The sequence below is a fragment of the Mustela putorius genome, unplaced genomic scaffold (assembly GCF_011764305.1).
Source record: "Mustela putorius furo isolate JIRA1106 unplaced genomic scaffold, ASM1176430v1.1 tig00000827_pilon_pilon_pilon, whole genome shotgun sequence".
Lineage (NCBI taxonomy): Eukaryota > Metazoa > Chordata > Mammalia > Carnivora > Mustelidae > Mustela > Mustela putorius.
The window spans coordinates 4,115,093-4,138,825 of NW_025421489.1; the positions used below are offsets into that span (position 1 = coordinate 4,115,093).

The following is a 23,733-nucleotide window of genomic DNA, read 5'->3' on the forward strand; positions in this document are numbered from 1 at the left end:
ATACATTGTAGGGGAGGAAAAAACCTTTTCCTCTCCCCTCTTAGGTTCTGTGGCTGGAGCTCTGAAAATTAAACTGACAAAAGACAAATTAACAAGAGAAAAACAGAATTTATTAACATGCACTCCACTCAATGAGGAGTGACTCAACTTGAGTTAAAACTGGGAGCTTATATAGCATCTCAACAAAGAACAATACATTTGTAGAGAAGTGACAAGACAAAGGAATAGGGATTTAGGCTCTTAGGGGTGGCAAACTGTGGGAAGGTAAATATGTCAGGAAAATACTGGAGGATAAAGGCTATTGAGTAAGATTTGTCACGCAGAATCCTTTTTCTGCCTAAGAGATTGGAGTCATCTCTGGGAATAAGTCCCCAGTGAGTAAGAGTTGTTCTCTGCACAGCACTGGTGATTATACTTAACAATACTCTATTGTGTATTTGAAAGTTGCTATGAGTGAATTTTTTTTAAAAGTTCTCATCACAAAAAAAAAGGTTTTCAACTATGTGATGCGATAGATGGTAACTAAACTTGTAATCATTTTCAATATAAATATAAATAAATATATATATATATATATAAAATCATTACATTGAATACCTTAAACTAACGCAATGTTTATATGTCAATTTTATCTTTATAGACTGAAAAAAATTTTTTTAATAAAATAAACAACCACCACCAGCAACGATAGCAATTTTCCTTCTCTAGTACTGGAGAGACAAACACCTTTACAAATGGAAAAGTGATGCCCTGCTTTTTATAGTCAGATAGGTGGAGGGCAGTGAGCTTTTTTCTGTGTCTGCTGTTCTTGATTTATATAAACGTGTCTCTTCCTGTGATATTTTCTGAATTCAAAATAAAGTCTAGGTGGCTCAGTCGGTTAAGTGTCTGCTTTTAGCTCAGGTCCTGATCCTAGGGTCCTGGGATCAAGCCCCACCAGCTAGCTCTCTGCCTAGCAGGGAGTCTGCTTTCCCTCTCCCTCTGCCTGCTGCTCCCCCTGCCTGTGCGTGCTCTCTCTGTCAAATAGTAAGTAAAATCTTTAAAAATAAATAAAGTAGCCAAGTTATATCCATTTATTCTTTCCAGCTTTACTGAGATATATTTGACATATAATGTATCCATTTAAAAACATAACACGAAGTTCATTCATTTTAGCTGTGGGGACGTCTTCAATTCAGTGATCCATTCTCTTACTGATGAATATTTAGGTTGCTCCTAATTTTTTGCCATCGTGATCATTCTATGGAGTGCCCCTTTGTCTACACTTCTGTAGATATACGTAGAAACATTTCCCAGAGAAGTAGTATTGCTGAGTCGTGGGGACTCTGCATCTTCAGTTTCACTAGTTATTGCCAAATTGTGCTAAGTTGCACCAATATACACTCTACCAGAGGTGGCTGAGATTTGATTACTTCACATCTCAACCAATACTTTGTATAGCTGAATTTTTTTTTAAGACTTTATTTATTTATTTGACAGAGACAGAAAGATCACAAGTAGACAGAGAGACAGGCAGGCAGCTGGGGGGTGGGGGGAAGCAGGCTTCCTGCCAAGCAGAGAGAGAGAGGCGGGGGTGAGGGGGGTGGGGGGTGGAATTAGGCTCCCTGCCCAGCAGAGGGACCAATGTGGGGCTTGATCCCAGGACCCGGGGATCACAACCCAAGCCAAAGGCAGAAGCCTACCCCACTGAGCCACTCAGGTGCCCCTATAGTTGAATTTTTCAAAATCTGTGCCAATCTGATGGAAGAGATACGGTATAGTTTGGTTCCGAACAGATTCCTAGGTTGATAGTTACTTCCCTCCATAATCCATTGTCATGTGACATCTCATATTGCAACTGAGAGATACACTATCAACTTAACTGTCATTCTTTATCATTTTTAAAAGTGATCTCTACACTTAATGTGGGGCACGAACTCATGACCCCAAGATCAAGAGTCATATGCTCTATTGACTGAGTCAATCAGGCACCCCTAACTGTCATTCTTTTCAGGTGATTTCTTTATCTAGCTTTTGTATCTTTCCTTGTCTTTGACATTATACAGTTTACAATAACAGTAACCAGGTGTCAATACTGTAATTCATTCTGCTCTGGACTAGATATCTTCTTAAATTAGAGCCTTTATAAGCTTCTAAAAAAATTCCCAATTATTATCTTTTAAAACACTGTCTCCTGACTTCCATTTCCAACAATTTCGCAAATTTGGTGTAACTGTCCAGGTAGAGAACGATTTTTCAATGATAGTAAGAAGTAGGAAATCATATTTTTCAAACTATTTTTTAAAAAGTGAGGGGCAGAGAGAGAGAGAGAATTTTCAAACCCCGTGGGTAGCCTGACACAGGACTTCATCTCATGACCCCGAAATCGTGACCTGAGCCAAAACCAAAAGCTGACACTTAGCCCACTGAGCCACCCAGATGCCACACAAAATAATATATTTCAAAAAGATGTTTCTCTGTGGTCGAGAAAGTGAGAGAAAACAATGAGGCTACAAAATGCTAGACAGCATGATTTCACATTCACTCAAACTAGCTTTTAACTGGAGAACACCTGCAGGTCCCTGATGACCCAAGATCTGAAGGCCAAACGGAATAAAGGATCAAACTAGGGGTAGCCCACAAAACCCAGGACCTTCCCCTAAAGATGACCTCATAAGTGGGTGAACTAGAAAAGATATACCTCAAGAAAGAACACTGACTTGTTTGGGCTTGGGCTCATAGAGTATCAAGAGAGAGTTGATCAAATCAGTGTGTGGTACATGTGAAACTAACATAATAGTGTGTCAACTATTCATCAATATGATGAATAGAGATCAAATTAATAAATAAATAATTTTTGAAAGAGACGATGGAAAAGTCTCCTGACCGTTGGTAGTCACAGCAGGTACTCACCCACCTCTGGAGCCAGATTCATACTACTTATATGGCAAAAAAGGCCCATCCTGGAATCCTCTCTAGAAGAATGTTTCCTAAGCACGGTCCTCAAAGAATGCCAAAACATAAAATTCCAAACACACAGCTGTGTTAACACCTTGAGTTTAGCGTGGTGAAACCCATTCCAGACTTCCGAACTCCAGAACTGTCAGAGAACAAATTCTGTTGTTTTAAGCCACTCATTTGTTGCCTCCCAAATTCCCATGCCAAGTTTTCTTACTCGATCTAAGGGACCTCTCACTCGATCTAAGATGAGAGAAGCAGGCCCCTGGCATTCTGCAGTGTTCTGTCAAATTTATTGTAATTTGTTACAGCACGAGAGGAAACGAAGTGTGGCAAAAATGCTTAAGTTTTCCCATGGACTTAGCAGATCTGCCCATAGTAGATTGCCCAACCCCTCACCTAAATGAACAGCAAACTTCTTTGCCCCTTGGCCAGGTAAGTAGGCAGACTTCTTTCTATTATTGTTTCCATGGGCAGGGCAGACTTTTGAGGACAGGTTTTACCCACATCGCTCAGTTCCAGCTTTCAAACCTATACAGACCCAAGATCATGATGCCTAGGCTTTAAAAACCTTAGCAGACTGCCCCTTGGGCCGTTTTCCTGTCAGCTGTGGGAAAGATGGCAAACATGACATAATTCTCACTTAAATCATTTCATTCTTTATTTCTGGCCTCTGGAGAAGGCTGAGCTATTGACTTTTTCACTTTGGCTGAGCGGTTGACTAAAAATATTTTTTGTTGTATTTTGTCCTTCATTTCCAAGTAACTGCTAGGTTCAAAAGGACACTTAAAATAAAATTATAAACTATTTAGGAAAAGAGCAAAAGGGGAGCCTGGCTGGCTCAGTCAGCAGAGCATGATCTCAGGGTCATGAGTTCAAGTCTCATGTTGGGCATGGAGTCTTTTTTTTTTTTTTTAAGATTTTATTTATTTGACAGACAGAGAACACAAGTAGGCAGAGAGGCAGGCAGAGAGAGGAGGAAGCAGGCTCCTCGCTGAGCGGAGCCCGATGCAGGGCTCGATCCCACGACCCTGGATCATGACCTGAGCTGAAGGCGGAGGCTGTAACCCACTGAGCCACCCAGGCGCCCCTATTTTTTTTTTTTAAGATTTTATTTTTTTATTTGAGAGAAAGTGCATGAGCAGCGAGGAAGGACAGAGGGAGACACAGGCCACCTGCTGAACAGGGAGCCTGACATGGGGTTTGATCCAAGGACCCTGGGATCATGACCTGAGCTGGAAGCAGATACTTAACCAACTGAGCCACTCAGCCCCCCCCCCACCTTCATGGAGATTACTTAAAAAAAAAAAAAATGTAAAACAAACAAACAAAAAATAGAAAAAATCAAGAATGAGAAAACATTAAAACTATGAGACATGAGCAGATAACCAGGGAAAAGTGAATAGACTTATTTTAGGGCATATATTAGAAAATAAGTAAGATTATAAATAAATAAAACATCTAACCATTCAATTCAAGAATACAGAAAAAGAATAAAATAATCCATAGAGAGGAATTTAAAAATTTAAAAACTGAAATTGTATATATTAAAAAAACAGAAGAAGTGATATAATCCATAAAACCAATAAAACTTTTCTGGGAGGGGCGCCTGGGTGGCTCAGTGGGTTAAAGCCTCTGCCTTCGGCTCAGGTCATGATCCCAGGGTTCTGGGATCGAGGCCCACATCGGGCTCTCTGCTCAGCAGGGAGCCTGCTTCTTCCTCTCTCTGCCTGCCTCTCTGCCTACTTGTGATCTCTGTCTGTCAAATAAATAAATAAAAATCTTAACAAAAAAAACCAAAAAACTTTTCTGGGAGGGAGAATAGAGGGCTAGCTATTTTCGTCAAATCGGGATCCGGAGAAAACAAAACACATCTTGAAATTATATATAACTGCAGGTATAAAAGCTATTAATTTTATGAGAATACCATGTAAAAATTTATATTAATAATATATAAAACCTAAGTGGCTAATTTTCTAGAAACATGTATATTATCAAAATTGAGTCAAGGAGATAGAAAACTGAACAGGTAAATACCCCAAGAAAGCCCTCTGAAATAGCTCCTTTGAGACGAGTAGTTTTTGAGTGGTTTCTGCTATACTTTTAGTGATCATGTGAATCATGTTTTATTTTAATATGATAGAAAAACATGTAAACTTGTGAAAAAAATTCTGATTTGTTACTAAAACCATGTAATGTTTATTAATAAGAATTGTCATTATAGACTTTAAGTATAGTGAGCATTGGGATTTTTTTTTTATGATTTTATCTACTTATTTGAGAGAGAGAGACATGGGGCAGGTGATGGGGAGCAGAGGGAAAAGGACACACAGACTCCTGCTGAGCACAGAGCCAGAGGCACGGCTCAATCCCAGGACCCCAAGATCATGACTTGAGCCAAAATCAAGAGTCGGGCACCTAACTGACTGAGCTGCCTAGATGCCCCAGTATGCATGGTTTTTAAAGTCTATGTTCTAATATCAGAAGCCCTATGGTCAGTTAAATGACTAAGAGATGGGCTAAAGTCTCTATGAGGCCTCTTTGCTTCCAGTTCTCCTTTACTTCTGGGTGGAGCCATCTTGCGTGCCAAGTAGAAGATAAGAGGACATACCAGGGTGACTATCATTGAGAGCCTGCTACTCTAAACTGTGGCCCCTAGACACGAAAGCCCAAGAATAACTACTCAGTCTTTCAGTCGCCTATTTGGGAATTTGTAAAGGTCCCTCGGGGGAGAAGCACCCGCCTTCCGTGGATTTCCATCTTGTCCTTGACCTTAAATTAGAAATACTTCACAACCCCCACTCCACCCAGTTCTGGTTCGCTTGGTGAGAAGCTTGCTCAGTAGTTACCTAATGTGTCATTTGGGGAAGGGGAAGGGGAAGTCTTCACACAGGGCACTTTAAGAACATACACTGGTGATTCAAAGCAGCAGAAAATGCAACAAAGGGCAATCAAGGATTTATAAACAGAACACAGTCCACAGGAATTTGAACTGACTGGTGAAAAATATTTGGTGTTTAGTGATGGCATATAAAAAAGCAAACACTAACAAACAAAAAACACTGTTTTGTTTTGTTTTTTTTAAGTTGACCCCGCAGGCTGTCAAGTACTTGACGATTTGCACCTGGTTTGTGAGGCACTAATATAAACACCATTTCTCATGAAGCTCAAGGTACAGACACAATCTTCAATCCTTCGTTGACCTTGAATGTGACATACTCCCTGAGCTCATGAATGGCACAAGGTTGACTCTCACAGAAAAGTGAAATCTAGTGGATGACACCTGTTTATGGTTGTGAATAAATACAACTTTTAAGAACACAAAACTTCTGGGCGCCTGGGTGGCTCACTGGGTTAAGCCTCTGCCTTCCGCTCGGGTCATGATCTCAGGGTCCTGGGATCGAGTCCCGCATCGGGCTCTCTGCTCGGCGGAGAGCCTGCTTCCTCCTCTCTCTCTCTCTCTCTGCCTGCCTCTCTGCCTGCTTGTGATCTCTCTCTGTCGAATGGATGAATAAAATCTTTAAAAAAAAAAAAAAGAATACAAAACTTCTTTCTTTTGATTAAAACTAATGATCCTGGGGTGGGGGGAGAGAGAAGGTAGTCATTATAAACCAGCCTCACTATGAACACAGACACAAGAAAATGGTAGTAACCAAAGCAGCAGGTTGTTACAAGGCAGAGGCTTAACTGACTGAGCCACCCAAGCACACCCTAAAACTAAAATTTAAACACAAAAATTTAATAAAGAAGTAAATCTAACAAGAAATGCATGAGGCTGAGGCCCCTGGATGGCCAGTCAGTTAAAGCGTCTGCCTTTGGCTCAGGTCATGATCTCGGGGTCCTGGGCTCAAGCCCCACATACCGCTCCCTGCTCAGATGAGAATCTGCTTCTCCCTCTGTTCTTCCCCCTGCTTTCTCTCTCTCTCTCAAATAATAAATAAAGTCTTAAAAAATGTAAATTTCCTATGTGAAGGAAATTATAAAGTTTTACTGAAGGTCTCAAAAAGAAAAATTTTAAAAATAGATATATATGTTCTTAGATAAGAAGTCTCAATGTTGTGGGGTGCCTGTGTGGCTCAGTTGGTTGGGCAGCTGCCTTTGGCTCAGGTTATGATTGCGGGGTCCTGGGATGGAGCCCCACATCCGGATCCTTGCTCAGCAGAGATCCTGCTTCTCTCTCTTCTTCTGCCTGCCATTCTGCTTACTTGTGTTCTGTATCTGTCTGTCAAATAAATAAATAAAATCTTTTTAAAAAAAGGAAGAAGAAGAAGTCTCAATGTTGCAAAGTTGTAACATTTCAGTTTAGTTTATAAATTTAGTGCAATCAACAAGACAAGTTCACAAGAAAGAGAAAGACTTGGAGTGCCTGGCTGGCTCAGTCCATAGAGCATGTGACACTTGATCTCAGTGTTGTGAGTTCAAGCCCCATTTTGGGCGTGGAGCCTACTTAAAAAAAAAAAAAATGCTTAAATACAGCCAAAAGTTTTTGAAAATAAATTCCATCGTATTGGAAGATTGACCAACCTGATACCAAAGTAGAAAAATACAGTGTTTTAAAAAATAAAATATTAAGAGAAAAATAGATAAAAGATAACTGGGATTGCAGACAAGACATATTCCCATTTAAGCAAAAATTTAAATTCCAGTATGTATGTCTTTTTACATCAATTGGTAGAGAATAGTCTATTAAATACATGGTCCTGGGGCCCCTGGGTGGCTCAGTCAGTTAAGTGTCTGCCTTTGGCTCAGGTTATGATCCCAGGGTCCTGGGATTGAGACCCACACTAGGCTTCTTGCTCAGTGGGGAGTCTGCTTCTCTCTCTCCTTCTGCCCTTCCACCTGCTTCTGCTTGGGCTCTCTCTGTCAAACAAATAAACTCTTTAAAAAAAAAAATGTAATAGATCTTTAAATAAATGACCCCTTAACAATGTTGAAGACCAACAACAGACTGAAATAGAATATTTGTGATGTGTATAATATATAAAGGATTATACTCAGGATAAAGCACCACTACAAGCCACTGGAGAAATGGAAAGACTGTGAATAGGCAATTCACAAATTAATAAATATACTTAGGGTAACACATACTATGCTGTGTCCCAATCCTGAAGGATGTATCTCCCCAGCTGCTGGGGTGTTGCTGGCTGCCTGCCCTCAGCATTCAGCCCTCTCTGGGAATGCTTCTTGCTGGAAGGGTCACTTCACCCAAAGGCTATTTATCTTCCCAGGGCAGCCCTCATCCAATGACTGGGGGAAGCAGGGGTTATAAGGGCTTGGCCACCATGCTCTAACTCAGGACAGCTCACAAGGGTCAGCCTAGCTTCAGAGATCACCAAGACGTCAGCTGAGGCCTTAGCCAAGCATCCCAACTTTCCCTCTGCCTAATCCTGCTTCCTTCCGTTCCCCCTCCCCCATGGGTGTCAATCAAAAGAGAGCACTCCTTCATAAACGCAGGCACCCACATCTCCATCTCAGCATCTGCTTTGCAGGACCTGACCTACAGCAGTCAATAAACATGAAGAGATGCCTTGCCCCAGTTCTCATTAGGAAATGCAAATTAAAAAACAAACAAACAAAAACTAAAGGTCCTATTTTGCTCATTAGATAGGCAACGTTTTCAAGGACTGGTAGTATCCAGGGTTGGTGAGAGTGTGGGACAAAGAGCATTTCATGCACTGTCAGAGCTGTCATGAAACTGGTAAGTCGTTTTTGGAAAGCAATTTGCCAAAATCTGTCAATTTCACCTGTAAGTACAAATCTTAGATAAATGCTAGTATGTATGTACAATCATATACATACATACATATAAATATACATACATACATATATATATATACACACACATATATCAGTTCATTGAAACTCTTTAAAAAAGGTTTATTCTTCATTTGAGAGAGTGAGAGGGAGGGGGAGGGGCAGCGGGAGAGGGAGAGAGAGAATCTCAAGCAGACTCCCCACTGAGCACATAGCCCCACACGGGGCTCAAGCTCAGGATCCTGAGACCATGACCTGAGCCGAAATCCAAGAGTCAGACACTTAATCAAACTGAGACACCCAGGCGTCCCTGAAATATTCTTTTGAGATTTTATTTTTTAAAGTAATCTCTACGCCCAATGTGAGGCTTGAACTCACAACTCTGAGATCAGGAGCCACACGCTCCACCGGCCGAGCCAGCCAGGCACCCCTTGAAACATTTTTAATTAATGAAAAACTGCAAACAGTAGTACATGTACTGTTTTGTAATCTGTTCAGCATTCCTTCTTTTGGAAAAGTGCCACTTTCCCTCTCACTTAGGGGGCCAGTGGTGCTGTCACTCATAACGTCTCTATGATGGATCATTTTACGTCAACCTGACTGGGTTAAGGGATGCCCAGATAGCTGTTTATTTCTGAGAAAGACTGTATGGGTATTTCTGGAAGGGATTAGCATTCGAATCAGCAGACTGAGTAAAGAAACAACCCCCTCCCCCACCCCACACCAGTGTGGGTGGACGTCATCCAATCCTTTGTGGTCCTGAGTAGAACAAAAAGGCAGAGGAAGAGCGGATCTGCTCTCTGCTTGAGCTGGACCACCATGCTTGGACATCAGTGTTTCTGTTTCTCAGGTCTCTGGCCTGTACTGGGACCTGATACCACTGGCCCTCTGGTTCTCAGATCTTCAGGTTTAGACTAGAACAACACCACCAGCTTTTCTGGGCCAGTCATGAGGCTCCTCTGCCTCTGTAATCTTGTGAGCCAATCCCTCATAATCAACTTCTTTTTCTATATCTGTATTGGTATCGGTATCTATCTACTTATATCTCCTATTGGTCTGTTTCCCTGGAGAACTCTGATTGATACAAGTTCCTTCCTCTATCTGGGCACAATGGCCAAGGCCTGGCTAAAAAAACAGCATTTGGCCAACCACTTGGACCCAGTGACAGATCCAGAGGTGTACTGACTCCATCAGGGCCAATCTGAGTCCAGCTCTTGAACTGATAGAAGGACACTGGCAAAAAGAAGGTATCTAGGCAGAGTAGTTGTTAAACTATGGGCTGTCAGGGGCCCTCTCCTCTGGCACATGGCAGAATGAAACCAACCAACACACACCACACACACACACATACACACACACACTCACACTCACACAGGCTTGTCAAGAGATGGGAACATTGATGTCTGAAGCAATCGTTCTGTTTCTAGTTCCAGCTATGCCCAAATCTTCTATTTCAATAAACCAGTTATTTCCCTAACTTTGCTAAAACAAATTAAAAATAGGTTGGTAAATCTTTCAACCAAAAGAGTATTTACATAACTTGCTGAGCAGTAGGGGACATGTTAAGCAAGTGATAGTGCCGGGTAGAGCACGAGACTCTTAATCTCAGGGCTGTGAGCTCACACATGGTGTCAGGCATAGAGTGTACTAAAGTAATAATAATAAAAAAATAAGGGACAGTGCCTTCATACAGTTGGCACACTTGGGGTACCTGGGTGACTCCTCAGTTGGTTAAGTGTCTGACTTCCAGCCGGGGCCTGATCTCAAGGTCCTGGGATCGAGCCCCGAGTCCAGCCCTGTGACCAGCTCTGTGCTCAGTGGGAGTCTGCTTGTCCCTCTCCCTCAAATTCTGTCCTCTCCCCCATCCACTCCACCTACCCCCAACCCTCGCTCATGCACTCTCTCAAATAGATACAATCTTAAAAAAGGGGAAAAAAGGAGTTGGCAAACTTTTTTCAGCCAGGTAGTAATTTTTGTTTTAGGCTTTGCAGTTCATACGGTCTGCATCACAATTCAACTCTACTGTGGTAGCCAGAATTGGCCCTTAGGAAAACGCTGGCCAAGCCCTACTATACCGTGGAACCACGCAGTAGTTGAAAAGTCCTGTCCTTCTGTAGATACTCAAGTAGTAGGATAATATTTTGCGATATAACCGCATGGCTTGCGTTCCCGGTAATTCCTTCTAAACTTTCCGCGTGAAGCACTTGTCACCTGTAGGCATTCTGAATACTCTTCCTTCGGGTACCTGCCTGGCTTGCTCCCTGCCTCCTCAGATTGCTTCTCAAATGTCTCCGGACATTTTCCCCTGGACACGCTTTCTCAAATCATTAGCCTTCTCCAACCCTGCCTTTCCATCTCCCCTGCTTTATGCTGCTCCTTCATTATCTCCCCATTTAACATGCTCTGCATTTCCCTACTCGGCAAGCTCCAGAAGGACGGGTATGTTAATCCATGTTATTCTCTATTCCAGCATTCGTAACAGGCTCTGGCACATAGTAGTTGCTCAGTAAATAGTCGTTAAATAAAAAGTAATAATGGTTCTATCTATCTAGTACTTCCTACATGCTGGGCACTGTAAAAAGCGCTTTGTGTTTATTTATTTGATTTATATTAAAGCACTTCCTATAAATACACATTTAATTCATATTAATTATATATTACTATACAATATGTTAATCTGTGGTTCAATTTGTATTAAGCTTCACAACAACCATTTGCAGTCGGTCCCACTACTATTGTCTATTTGATGGGTATCTGGACGGTGACAATGCGGGTACCTAGTTGCCCCAGAGAAGGGCCAAAAAGCAACACATGCAAAGTTAAAATCCTTGGCTTTTCCTTCCAAAATAGTTCCTCAAAACCCACAGTGAAGGTAAATGTGTTGAAAGCCAAGGCTTTTGGCTTTTGCAAGAGCTGAACTTTTAAAAAAAAATTTTAAAAGTGTAAGCAGATTTTTTTGTATCCCAAAGCCAAGTATCCAAAGGATTTGAGAGTAAAGTTTATCCTTAAATAATAGTTTGGGATGAACATATGCCTTTTAGAAGGAGACGGGAAAAAACACTCGTGGTTTTGGGGTGCCTGACAGCTTCGTTGGTGTAGCGTGCTGCTCTTGATCTCAGAGTTGTAAGTTCGAGCCCTATGTTGGATGTAAAAATTACCTTTAAAAAAAATCACTCTTGGGGTGCCTGGGTGGCCCAGTGGGTTAAAGCCATTGCCTTCGGCTCAGGTCATGATCCCAGGATCCTGGGATCGAGCCCCACATCGGGCTCTCTGCTCAGCAGGGATCCTGCTTCCTCCTCTCTCTCTGCCTGCCTCTCTGCCTACTTGTGATCGCTGTCTGTCAAATAAATAAATAAAATCTTAAAAAAAAATCACTCTTGGTGTAGCTGGGAGATCTTCTCAGAGTAAGAGGACAGCAGAATGGAGCCCTGCTGTGCACCTGGAGGCAATCCAGAACAGACCTGGATTATCCGGTCAGTCCCAAGAGGTTGAAAGCTGCATCTCCCAGAACTAGGGCAGATCAGGACACAGAGTAGCGCAACTGACTGAGGTTCCAGGCAGAAGGGCCAGGGCAGCCCAAAGCCCCTGGGATCCTCTTAAGGAGGCAGAGGTGGCTGAGGTGGGGGGAAGGGCAGACCCAAAGGGAACTGGAATCTGGCTGAGAAGTTTCCAGAGCATGAGGCCTGAGTAGAAGAGACCGCGGTGTGAAAGAGTTCATCTTCACATCTCCACAATCTTCAGTGGTCTTCACTCCTAAGGCATAGCACAGAAGCCACCTGCCCCCATCCTATTTACTCCTAGGAAGAGGGAAAATCTACCTTCACTGAGTATTTACCTAATAAAGGACGTGATCTAGAAGATATGCGATCAAGTTCTCTGGTTTTCACCTAAGAACTGAGCTAGGAGCGACAGGAAGTGAAAGATGGATTAAGAAAAGGACAGTTTGTGTGCATGAGGTGCGCGGCCATGAGACCAGTCCCTCTTTCTCCAGTGTGGAAAGATCTGCAAGGTATAGCGTTGAGTGGAAAGGAAGCAAGCCGTAAAACACGATGTAAAGTGCATTCCCATTTCTGCAAATGAAAGCAGAGAGGAAGTGGAGTGGATGGGGGAACTTTCCCTTTTTAGTCAACGGCTGCCTTCTGGTTTGAACTTTTGGCATCTAGCTGCTTTTTGCACAAATACAACAATGAAATTTAAAAATGCTGTGATGATGCTGCGTAGACTTCTTTTAAACTCAAGCGCCATCATTTCAGGACACCTTCCTTGCCTTCCCTCCTCCACCCCCACAGGCTGATGGAGTGGTCCTCCAGCTCCCCCACACTCTTGCCTCAGCACATATACCATAGATTATTGAAAAGGATTGACTCATGGGTTTATCCTCTCCACTCAACTCTGGGTTCCTCAAGGGCAAGGAACGTATCTTATTCATTTGGGGCCCAGAATCTTCTAGGATTTCCATATGTACGGGATGAATGAGTGAGGAAAAAAATGGTAATAAACCTACTTCTGACTTCAGATGAGTTCCTGAGTTCTATTTTGTCACGTTTTAAAATATCACTATTATGACCTACTTAAAATGTGAGTATGAAAGCTTAAACAGAAAAAGCCCAAATTAATAAAAGCCAAAGCAGAGTTCCTCATTGAAAGTGAGCTTTCTGACAACTCTCTGAAGATTTAAGATGCCTTATTTAAGATGAAAGCACCAACAAACGGTATGAGTATTATAAATGATCAACAGTCTCCTATCTTTAAAATTCAGGCCTAGAATTTTATGTAACGATGATTTCATCTATAGCTTCCTTTCAGTATAACATTTGGATGTTAGCAGGCACTAAAAATACATAGGGGAAATTCAAAGGAGCTCCTCTGAATCCAAGCAACAGGATGAAACCCAACTCCCCTCCTTTCAAGACTTTAGGAGACCCGAGAACATAACTAAGACAGGTCTCCACAAGGTGACAGACACCAAATTATTAAGACTGAAAGGAACCAGGACTTGACATACTAAGCACCCAAACTCAAAACTGAAAAAACTCACACATAGAATTCTGAGGTCTCCGTACAGGTGAGAGAGAAAGGTCAGTGGATTTGCAGACTTCTAGATTGTTCTCTGGGGTCAAAATGGGGTGTGGAAATGGTGCTCCCCAGGTTTGGGAGAAAGGGTGTGAAGAACACAGTCATGTTCGAGGGATACCATCGTAGGACGCCCCCTCACTGCTCTGGGGCTGCTCCTGCTTATGCAGGAGGCAGAAACAGTCCATTTCAGGAACTGAGAGCAGTGAGGGAGGAAGTGGAAATAGCCTGGGTAGGAATGGGCATCTTACCGGGACCCCTTGTTCCTCTTTCCCGCTTCAGTTCTTCCCCCTGGGTGGATGGACTGTATATTTCCCATATACACATTGATTATTTCTCTAGGTTTTCCTTGGTGTAGCATCAATATGGAACATAGCGTGTTTTCGAATTAAAAATAGCACCATTAAAGCAGACTTAGGGTAAGATTGTTCTTTACACGCCTTCTCATTAAGAAAAACAGGTACTTAAGGGCGCCTGGGTGACTCAGTGGGTTCAAACCTCTGCCTTTGCCTCAGGTGGTGATCTCAGAGTCCTGGGATTGAGCCCCACATCGGGCTCTCTGCTCAGCAGGGAACTTGCTTCCCCCCCCCCCCACTGCCTGCCTCTATGCCTACTTGTGATCTCTGTCAAATAAATAAATAAAATCTTAAAAAAAAAAAAAAAGAAAAGAAAAACAGGTACTTAAGCCAGAATGTCCCTTGAGAGCAGGAAGGTTAAAAACACAAATGCAGGAGTGACTGAGATCTCGCGCTAGGCTCTTTTTGGGCAGTGAGGCTAAGTTTGTGCTTTCTGGGCTCCCATCCACCTTGAGACACTACCACCTCTTGTAGATGCATTTGCCCATTTTTTTTCTCTATCTTTATTGTCAGGACTTCAGTCTGAGCCACCATTATTTCTTACTTAGTCTCCTGTATAGTTTCCTTTTTTCTCTCCCTATTTTAACATTCACGTTTCTTTAGTCTGTTCTCCTCATAGGAGTCCTTGAGATTTTTTTTTACAAACAAATTATTAGCTTCCCGAGGGCGCCTATGGCATTTAGAATAAAATTCAGATTCTTGCCAGGGTCTCAATGACCTGACCCTTGCCTTCCTTGTCAACACAGGCTTCCTCTGGCTTCTAGAACGGAGGTCCTCACACAGATGGCCCCTCTATCCAGGCCACTTTTGGCCCCATTCTTTCCATGGCTGATGCTTCTTATCTTGCAGGCTTATAGATCTCTTCCTTGGTGAGGTTTTCTCTGACACTCTACCTATTTTCTATTCCTGCTCTGGGTTCATTAACCTCAGAACTCTGGTCACAGCCTGTGATTGTAGGATTATCCCTTTACTTCTGCTCTGTGTCCTCTCAGACCATAAACTCTGTGAGGGAAGAAATCATGTGTAGAACTTAGCATACCATCTAGCACACAGTAGGTGCAATCAATAATTAGGAGTTACATAAATGCATGTTTCTGAAGTGTTAGTGGAAAAATAAATAACTGAGGAAAATCCCAACCACCTCAACAATAGTCAGTTTTAACTCATGCCACCACCATAAGGGATTGGGGCAAGTTCACAGACACCTTGCAAGGTTTTCTATCTCCCCACTTAGGGTCCTCATCAGCCTCCACACATGTGGGGTCCCCTTGCTTCCTGCTTCTTGACATGGAGGACCTTTTTCTTAATCAGGAAAAAGGCTCAGACTAAAATCTGATACCTCCAGTCTTTTCAGTCAGCCTTGGCTTCTGAAGGTCACACAGATTTGTATGGACATTGTTGATCAACAAAGAATAGACCTTCCTTCTTCCCAGAGCATTTGAAAGGCTCTCTTAAGTATTGGGCATTCTTGATTTTAGGAGTTCCACCCCTTCATTGTATCAAATGTATTAAAAGGAATTCATAACTCACATTTAATACAATACTCTTGTAAAATATTTTGGACAATATTTTTATAATTTTGCTCTCAGACTTTTTTGACTAATATTTCATTTTTGGTTAGCTATATACTATCTTTTTAAATCAATCATTATGTATACTTGTAAAATAAGTGGTAATTCACCAATACTTGTCAATGTAGTGACATTTTTGAATAAATGGAATAAATTTGACTGTCCTATGTCATGTTTTGTAGCCAGTTAATAAAATGTTTATTATTAATATTAATTTTATAGTTTTCTTTTGGATTCAGTTTTTTTTTAAGGTTTTATTTTTAAGTAATCTATGCACCCAACATGAGGCTCAAACTCACAATCCCAAGATCAAGCACTGGATACTCTACCAACTGAGCCAAGCAGGTGCCCCTGGATTCTCAAACTTATTCTAAAAAAAGAAAAGAAAAAAAAAAAGGGTAGGTCCTAAGCATTGAGAATATGATTCTCAATTGATGAGAAAAGCTCTATCTCTATTTTCCTCATATTTATAGTTTTGCTTTTTTTTGGGGGGGGGGACTCTGTGAGCTTCTCTTCCCCTTACATATTGGAAAATGGCCCATTCCAGTATAAACCTAGTTCAACACTGCCAAAATTATACTGTAACTATAATAAATAGCAAAGAATAACTTAAAAGGGTGTTCTGTTATAGGAATGGGCCAGTATGTTAAATGCTATTACTGTGTTATTTATTTAACCAGGAAGATGGTTGCATGTAAAAAAAATTACTATAAACATAACACAAATAAAGTTTAGAACATTTAGAAAATGCAGAAATATATTTTTAAAATCATTCTTCATCCAACACCTCACCCCTCATATATTACTCTTAACAGTATGATGTATTTTCTTTTGGTCTTTTACAAGTATATACACACACGTACACACATTTTATGATGTCAAAATCATACTTATAGGGGCACCTGGGTGGCTCAGTGGGTTAAAGCCTCTGCCTTCAGCTCAGGTCATGATCCCAGGGTCCTGGGATTGAGCCCCGCATCCGGCTCTCTCCTCAGTGGGGAGCCTGCTTCCTCCTCTCTCTCTGCCTGCCTCTCTGCCTACCTGTGATCTCTGTCAAATAAGTAAAATAAAAAAAAAAAACCCATACTTATATACAATTTTGTATCTCATTTTTTTTCACTTATATTAGCATCCGATTACTTTAGGTCATTATATTCTCTGAAAACACAAGTTTTATTGGTTGCATTACAGTCTGCTATTTGGATCTACTGCTCTCACAATGTTGGATATTTCTATTTCTATTATAAAGGTGTGAGTAATAAAAATATAATGCCATCAGAGATTGCCCTGTCCTCCACAGAGGTTCCAAAGCCAGAGAGGCCTGGGGAGGGAAAGAGAAAGCGAGGCAGGCTGGGGTCCTGGTTGCTCCCTATGTTGGCTCCTCTATGTCCAGTCTTCTCCCTATCCAGTCTCTCTAAGTGAGGCCAACGGAAGAGCTGCCAAGTAAGTGGTAGATTCCTGGAATTACCACCACTGTCCTGGAAGTCCCGGCCAGCTGGAGAAGCCAGAAGAATCACTATCAATATTTCAGTCGGGTGGACAGCCCTGCCAGCTGCCGCCAAAACACAGCGAGCCCTGGAGGGCTTTGGACAGCACAGCTAGACCCTCGGGATTCCTGGATGGCAAGCTGGGCTGCCTCTTGTCAAGCCTCCCACTAAAGAAAAAGTAATTCGTATGTCGCAATTGAATTCTTGGATCCCATTTCTTACAGTTTGTTTGGGTTCAACTCTATGGATTTTAATAATGGTCTTCCAAAATAATACCATTTTGGCTGGCAAGGCTCTGGATGATACTACATTAGATGAAAGGGAATGGTCCCACATCTTGCCTTGATTTCCTTATGCAGCAAGGAAAGGCATAAAAGCTTCCAAACAGCATTACTGAATGACTCAATGAAGAATTCTAATTGGAATTATTCACCAAAGGAAGGTTGTTTTTCTGTTTTGTTTGTTTGTTTGCTTTTTAGTGAAAAGGGTAATAAAATATAAAAGCAGAGCATCTCCTAATTTCAATTTTCATTTTTGGTAGTGTATACCTTAGTCAACATCACCCTTTCGCCATACTTTTCGAGGTTAGTGAATAGAACTGGTTAGAAAAGAGACAGGATAAGAGACAGAAAAGAGACAGAAAAACAAAGACAACAGTAACAACAAGCAGAGACAAGTGAGCATCTGCCTTTCGATTTCCCGACATTTCCTTCCTTCTTTGCAGTGAATTTGGCTGCTAGAGCATTTCTTGCAACTGTGATGAACTTGGCACTTGGATGAACAGCCCAAGAGGCCAAATGCAAACAAATGAGAGCAGATCCCCCCTGACCAACATAACCACATACATCCTGAGATCAGATTTCTTAGCTCTTCTTTCTCTAGCCACGCCTCTGGTCAAGACCCTCGAGACATGCTGGTGGTTGGGGTGCTACAACTCTGCCTGAACAGACACAAGCTGCCTGAATGTATGTGGTGCTGAACGAAGGTCATATGCATTGTTTCATTATTGCACAAACTCCGAGGAAAAAAGTGATCAAATTGTTAAGTTGCAAAATCCATGTAGTATGTAACCTTCAACCTTATTTCTTTTTTAAAGATTTTATTTATTTATTTGACACACAGAGAGAAAACACAAGTAGGCAGAGAGGCAGGCGGAGAGAGAGGGGGAAACAGGCTCCCTGCTGAGCAGAGAGCCCGATGTGGGGCCCGATCTCAGGACCCCGAGATCATGACCTGAGCTGAAGGGAGAGGCTTAACCCACTGAGCCACCCAGGTGCCCAAACTCCAACCTTATTTTAAAAATTAATTTTAAAATATTTATTTATTTATTGTAGACACAGAGATAGTGTGTGTACGTGGGGGAAAGAGCAGAGGGAGAGTCTTCAGGCAGATGCTGCGCTGAGCACGGAGCCCACCCTGGGGTTCAAACTCATGATCTATGACATCATGACGGGAGCCAAAGACAAGTCTGACACTTAACCAATAGAGCCATCCAGGTGTCCCTAACCTTCAACTTTAAATATTAGGCCTCTCCTAGCCTAATCTTCTAATAAACTTTTCTGAATGGAACTTGGTACAAACATTTACTGGGCATGAAAACTTTGTGTAATTTTGTAGTTAGAGATGAAAATTTCCTTACCATTTGTTCACCAAAACTTTGTTGTAGGTGCTACCAGAAAGGGAGTATGTTAGGTTCATCTGGAGAATACAGAGTGACTTCCACATGGACTCTGCCTTCAAGAATTTATTATTTGCCAACAAATTAGGAAATCTCTTAAATCTAGATCTTAGTTGTCTGATGTATATCATTTGAGAAGTGGATTAGGTATTTTCTGTGGTCGTTTCTGTGACTCTAGAATTTCCGCATCACACACCCCCTCTGCAAAGGACAAAGTTAATGCAAAAGGTCATTGGCAAAATCATTTAATGACCTATTCACGAATGGCATTTACTATAGTGCCATTCAAATAAAGTTAAATCACCCCAAATTCTATCCCTTAACAATACTGCATCATACATATACTTGAAAGTTACTAAAAGAGCAGATCTTAAATGTTCTCATCACATACGTGGCACAAACACTAAGCAATTAGGTGTGATGGAGAGGTTAACTAAGCTTATTGTCCTAATCATCTCACCATATATACATGGCAAAACATCAGGCTGTACTTCTTAAACCTATGCAATGTGATATGTCAGTTGCAACTCAATGAAGCTGGAAAAAAATTGTCCTTTAACGGGTACTTCTCTGCTCATTACTATCCAAAAATAGCACATAGATGTTCATCTCCATGTCTATGCTCCTGACAGGCCTGGACAGGGATGACGTCTTGTGCGCAAACCCTTATATTCCTGCTCTCCTACCGTCCCCACAGGTGTCCATCTCCCCTTCCTATAGGTTCCTTCAACACGTTGTCATCACTAAATCCAGTTTTTCAGCGTTCACAGCACGCCCACTGTCTTGCATTAATGATTACATTAATGATACACAATTAAGTACAATGAAACACTTACAAAGCAAATCAAGTGTTATGGAAGCACTGAGGTGAACAGATTGATTTTGACCAGGAGGACCATGAAAGCACTAGAGAAGAGATATTTGAGCACAACTGTTTCCAAGGCCAGGACCTGGTAAAGGGGTTTATGTGGAGTAATAGTGAGAAGCAGTAATCAGTGATGATTTTAAGCTTTCAAACCTGGATCAATGAAAATTTGTTAAACAAATGAATTTCTAGCTGGGGTAACTGAATGATAGGAATGCCATTTCCAATAGAATATAAAGAGACAACTTGGTTTTAGACACTTTTTTTTTTTTTTTTTTTTTTTTAGGATTTTATTTGAGAGCACACACACAAGCAGGGGGAAAGGCAGGCAGAGAGGAAGAAGCAGGCTCCCTTCAGAGCAGGGAGCCCGCTGCAGGGCTAGATCCCAGGACCCAGGGATCATGATAAGAGCCAAAGGCAGGCATTCGACACACTGAGTCAACCAGATGTCTCCATTTTAGACATTAGAAAACAAATGCATTTAAGTTTTGGACACTTTTAGAAGGTGCCTATGGACAACTGAGGTAGAGATATTCACCCAGGCACTTAACTCCCGGAGGTCAGTGGAGATTACATGGGTTATCTGCAAGTACTCCACATTTTATGAGATTTGAGCATTTCAAGGGATGAGGGTCTGTCACCCTTGGTCTCCTTGACGGAACCAAGCACATCATCAAGCACACAGTGGGCCTCCACTATATTTGAGTCGAGTAATAATGACAATAGATAACATGTTTGCCCAGTGGGCCGAGTCAGGGCAGGTTTGGGGACAGCACTGGGTTTAGACACACTTGTAACGGCAGCTTCCTGAGGTGGGTCATAAATGTATTCCCAGCATTAAGGTGTACATGGATGAAGACGATGAACAGGCATCCGTGGAAGGTGAGTGGAATGGATAAATGGAAGAAATGTAAGGGACCTTGCCGAGGAGCTGAAGTAGAAGGTGCAGTTTGGGGCATGAGTCTCCAGGCGAAATCACGGGCTGTGAACCAGAAATCCAGGGTCTTGCCCGGTGGTGGGGGTAGGGAAGACAGCCAGTGTGGTGGGTGGGCGTCCCCCTTCTGCAGGACTCAGACAGGGCAGAGGTCTGCAGTCCAGTGTATAAAAGGCCCGAAAGTTAAAGGCACAATAGGAGTGTAACTTCACGTCAGTGTCAGTCTGGGAGGTGGCCAACGACGTGCCCAGGTCCTTTCCCTTGCTGCTAGGGAAGCCCCGGTCTCCACGCAGCATATCGGACTCCTGGCAACGCTAAGTGGCGGTTCCCTGAGCCTCATTCCTTCGCCCCACCGCCGCCTCTGGGGGCTCCTCTTCTCGGTTCTCCGCACTCTTCGGTCCTTCCTCCTCCCTTTCTCCCTGGGGAGCAAAGGGGGTTGCCCAGCCCGAGGCCTCCCGCTCCTCGCCTGCCTCTTCAGCGGGACCGGAGCGGCCGCCTGGAGTTCGCGGGCACACCGGGGGCGGCCGGACCGCCGCGGAGCCGCAGCCGCAGCCGGAGCCGGAGCCGGAGCCGGAGCCAGAGCCGGAGCCCGAGCGCTAGGCTGCAGCTTAACGGTCCCGCGGCCGCGCCCCGCCTGGCGGCGCCGCAGCTGCTCCCCGCCCGCCCCCTGCGTCATGACGCCGGCGCCCAACGCGGAAGCCGCTCGCGGCGCGCCTGGTCCAGCCGCGGGCTGAGCGCGGAGCCGCGGCGGGCGCGGGATCCGGGCCGGGGCGCGAGCAGAGCGCAGCCTCCCTCGTCTGTCGGGCCGAGCGGGCAAAGCGGGCGGAGCGGGCGGAGCGGGCACGGCGCGCCGGGGCCGCCGCCGGGGGGATGCGGTTGCCTCCCCCGGCCGGCGTGTAAGAGAGGGCGGGTCCCCGGCCTCGGGAGCGCGGCGGTGGAGGGGACGGAGGCGGCGGCCATGGCGACCCCCGGCAACCTGGGGTCTTCCGTCTTGGCGAGCAAGACCAAGACCAAGAAGAAGCACTTCGTAGCGCAGAAAGTGAAGCTCTTTCGGGCCAGCGATCCGCTGCTCAGCGTCCTGATGTGGGGGGTAAACCACTCGGTAAGGGCTCGGGCTGCGGCGCGCAGTCCCTTTCCTCCTCCTCCTCCTCTTCCTCCTCGCTCCCCTCCTCCTTCTGCTGCAGCTGCTGCGGGGCGGGGAGCCGGAGCGGGGACCCGGCCCTCCGGCTGCTCGCTCTCCGGTGTTGTCCGCCTGCCGCGGCGCCTTGGTGCCCCCATCCCCGCGGCGCGCGCCCGCCTCTCCGGGTCCCCCAGGCGCCCCTTGAACCCCGTTTGGACCTAGGGCCGGGTGCAGGACGAGGGGTCCCATCTGCAGTTGAAACCTGCGGCGGGGACCACTGTGGTCCCCCGTCCGCGCGCTCGTCCGTCGGTCGGCGGGTCCTCGCAGCCGGGCAACTGGGAAGTTTGTGTGGGGCACGGCTCCGCCTGGGCTGTCATCCCAGGCGGGGGCTGCCGGGGTCTGAGTCTTGGACATCGCTCCCTTATGGCAGCGGGTGGCGGGGGCGGTCGGGTCCTCCGCTGGCTGGCAGGTGTACCTGTGCGAGGCTAGGAGCGTCTGGAGCCTCCCCGCGGGGCAAGAGGGGTGAGAATACTGGAGATCGGGAGATGTGGTCAGGGCTTTAGTGCTTCGGTCCTTTTTTTCCTTTAAAGGCCATATCATTGGATACAAGGAATCTTTTTGGCAAAGAAAAAGCTCATGTAAATATGGCACTGGTGTTTAGCATCTTCCTCTGCTCCTCTCCCGCATCACCCTGCCGCTGTGCGGGCTGAAGAGCTGCTTGGCGGGGAGTCTTCCTCCCCACACCTCCTCCCCCACCTTGGGGAGCGAGGCCGAAGTCACCGACTGCGGAAAGGCGGCCTGGGGAATGACAGCAGGAGGGGGTCTCCGCGGGCGCGGACAGAAAGCGGTCTCGAGTTGGCCGCACCCGTTTTGGGGGTTTGTTTAAAAGGCCGGAGGAGAACGCACTGAAAGGTTAGCTTAACACACAGCCGGAGGTGGTGGGAAACGCGCCGCTGCGGACTCTGCGGACTGCGGTTTGAGGGTCTGAAATAGCCTCCTGCTGATCTTACTGCGAGAAACTCCTGCGGTTTTAATCTCCTTAGGATCAGGAAACACGATAGGAGCTGTTGGCTGAGCCATGAAAGTTTAAATGAGCCTGTGAATTTTGACCATGACCTTACCACTGCAGTCAGTTAGCATGTGAGGAAGAGTGTAAGCTTGCTTGCTGTACTTTTGATTTCTATGGATGTCTGTGTGCCCTTTTCAGCATAATAGAAATGACAGAAGACCATTCTCAGTTTAAGGAAGTTGTTTAAAATGGCTCAAAAGCATCATATTTGTATTTTCCTTTCTCGGGCTGAGCTGGGGAAAAGGTGAACTAGCATATCAGGATTGACTGTGCTTGCATGAAATGATTGTGTTTAAGAGTTGTTTAAGAAAATGAGTTGTGTGAAAGAAGATGAATGCCTAATCCACTGACGTTCTTTTTAACTTCCTGATAACTTCTTTAGCAATTAGGAACGTGAGCTTTTACAAGCGCCTATGTTAATGCCTCTAAACTCTCCGAAGTTTCATTGTAGTAAGTGAAATGGAATTTTCCCTCTATAATGAATCTACAATCTACAATTATGTCTAATTCTTTTAAGCTTTAAAAATTATGTATGTTAGTTGCTGTTTCAAAAATATTAATATTGTTCTATATTTATTCGTGCGTTTATCTCCTTGAGAGTTCTGTTGTTTTGGTCAGGTGAGTTTGTGTGTGAGCATTTAATGTAGTAAAGCATTAGTGCCAACAATATGCGGAAAAAGAGTGTGCTTTCTGGGGATTAGTCTCAATTCCAGTTTACTTTACAAAATCTTGTAATTATGCATATTTTCTTTTAACCACTTATGCTGCACCTTATGTTTATGAATTGCTACATTTGTTTTAGAATTTCTTGCTAATTGGAATTTTCAAAACTACTTATGGCTTATAAATATAATGTATGGTTTGTAGATGGTACCTTTTATGTTATTTT

General features: G+C 43.9%; 1 protein-coding gene across 1 annotated transcript in view; it reads left to right on the forward strand.

Annotated features, from left to right (window-relative positions):
• The first annotated feature begins 21,349 nt into the window (after positions 1–21,349).
• PIP4K2A (phosphatidylinositol-5-phosphate 4-kinase type 2 alpha) overlaps positions 21,350–23,733 on the forward strand; it is a 172,367-nt gene continuing 169,983 nt past the window's right edge. The window contains exon 1 of the mRNA XM_045084981.1: positions 21,350–21,757. Within this exon, the coding sequence (XP_044940916.1) occupies positions 21,614–21,757 (144 nt within the window). The 5' untranslated portion in view covers positions 21,350–21,613. The remainder of the gene's footprint in view (positions 21,758–23,733) is intronic.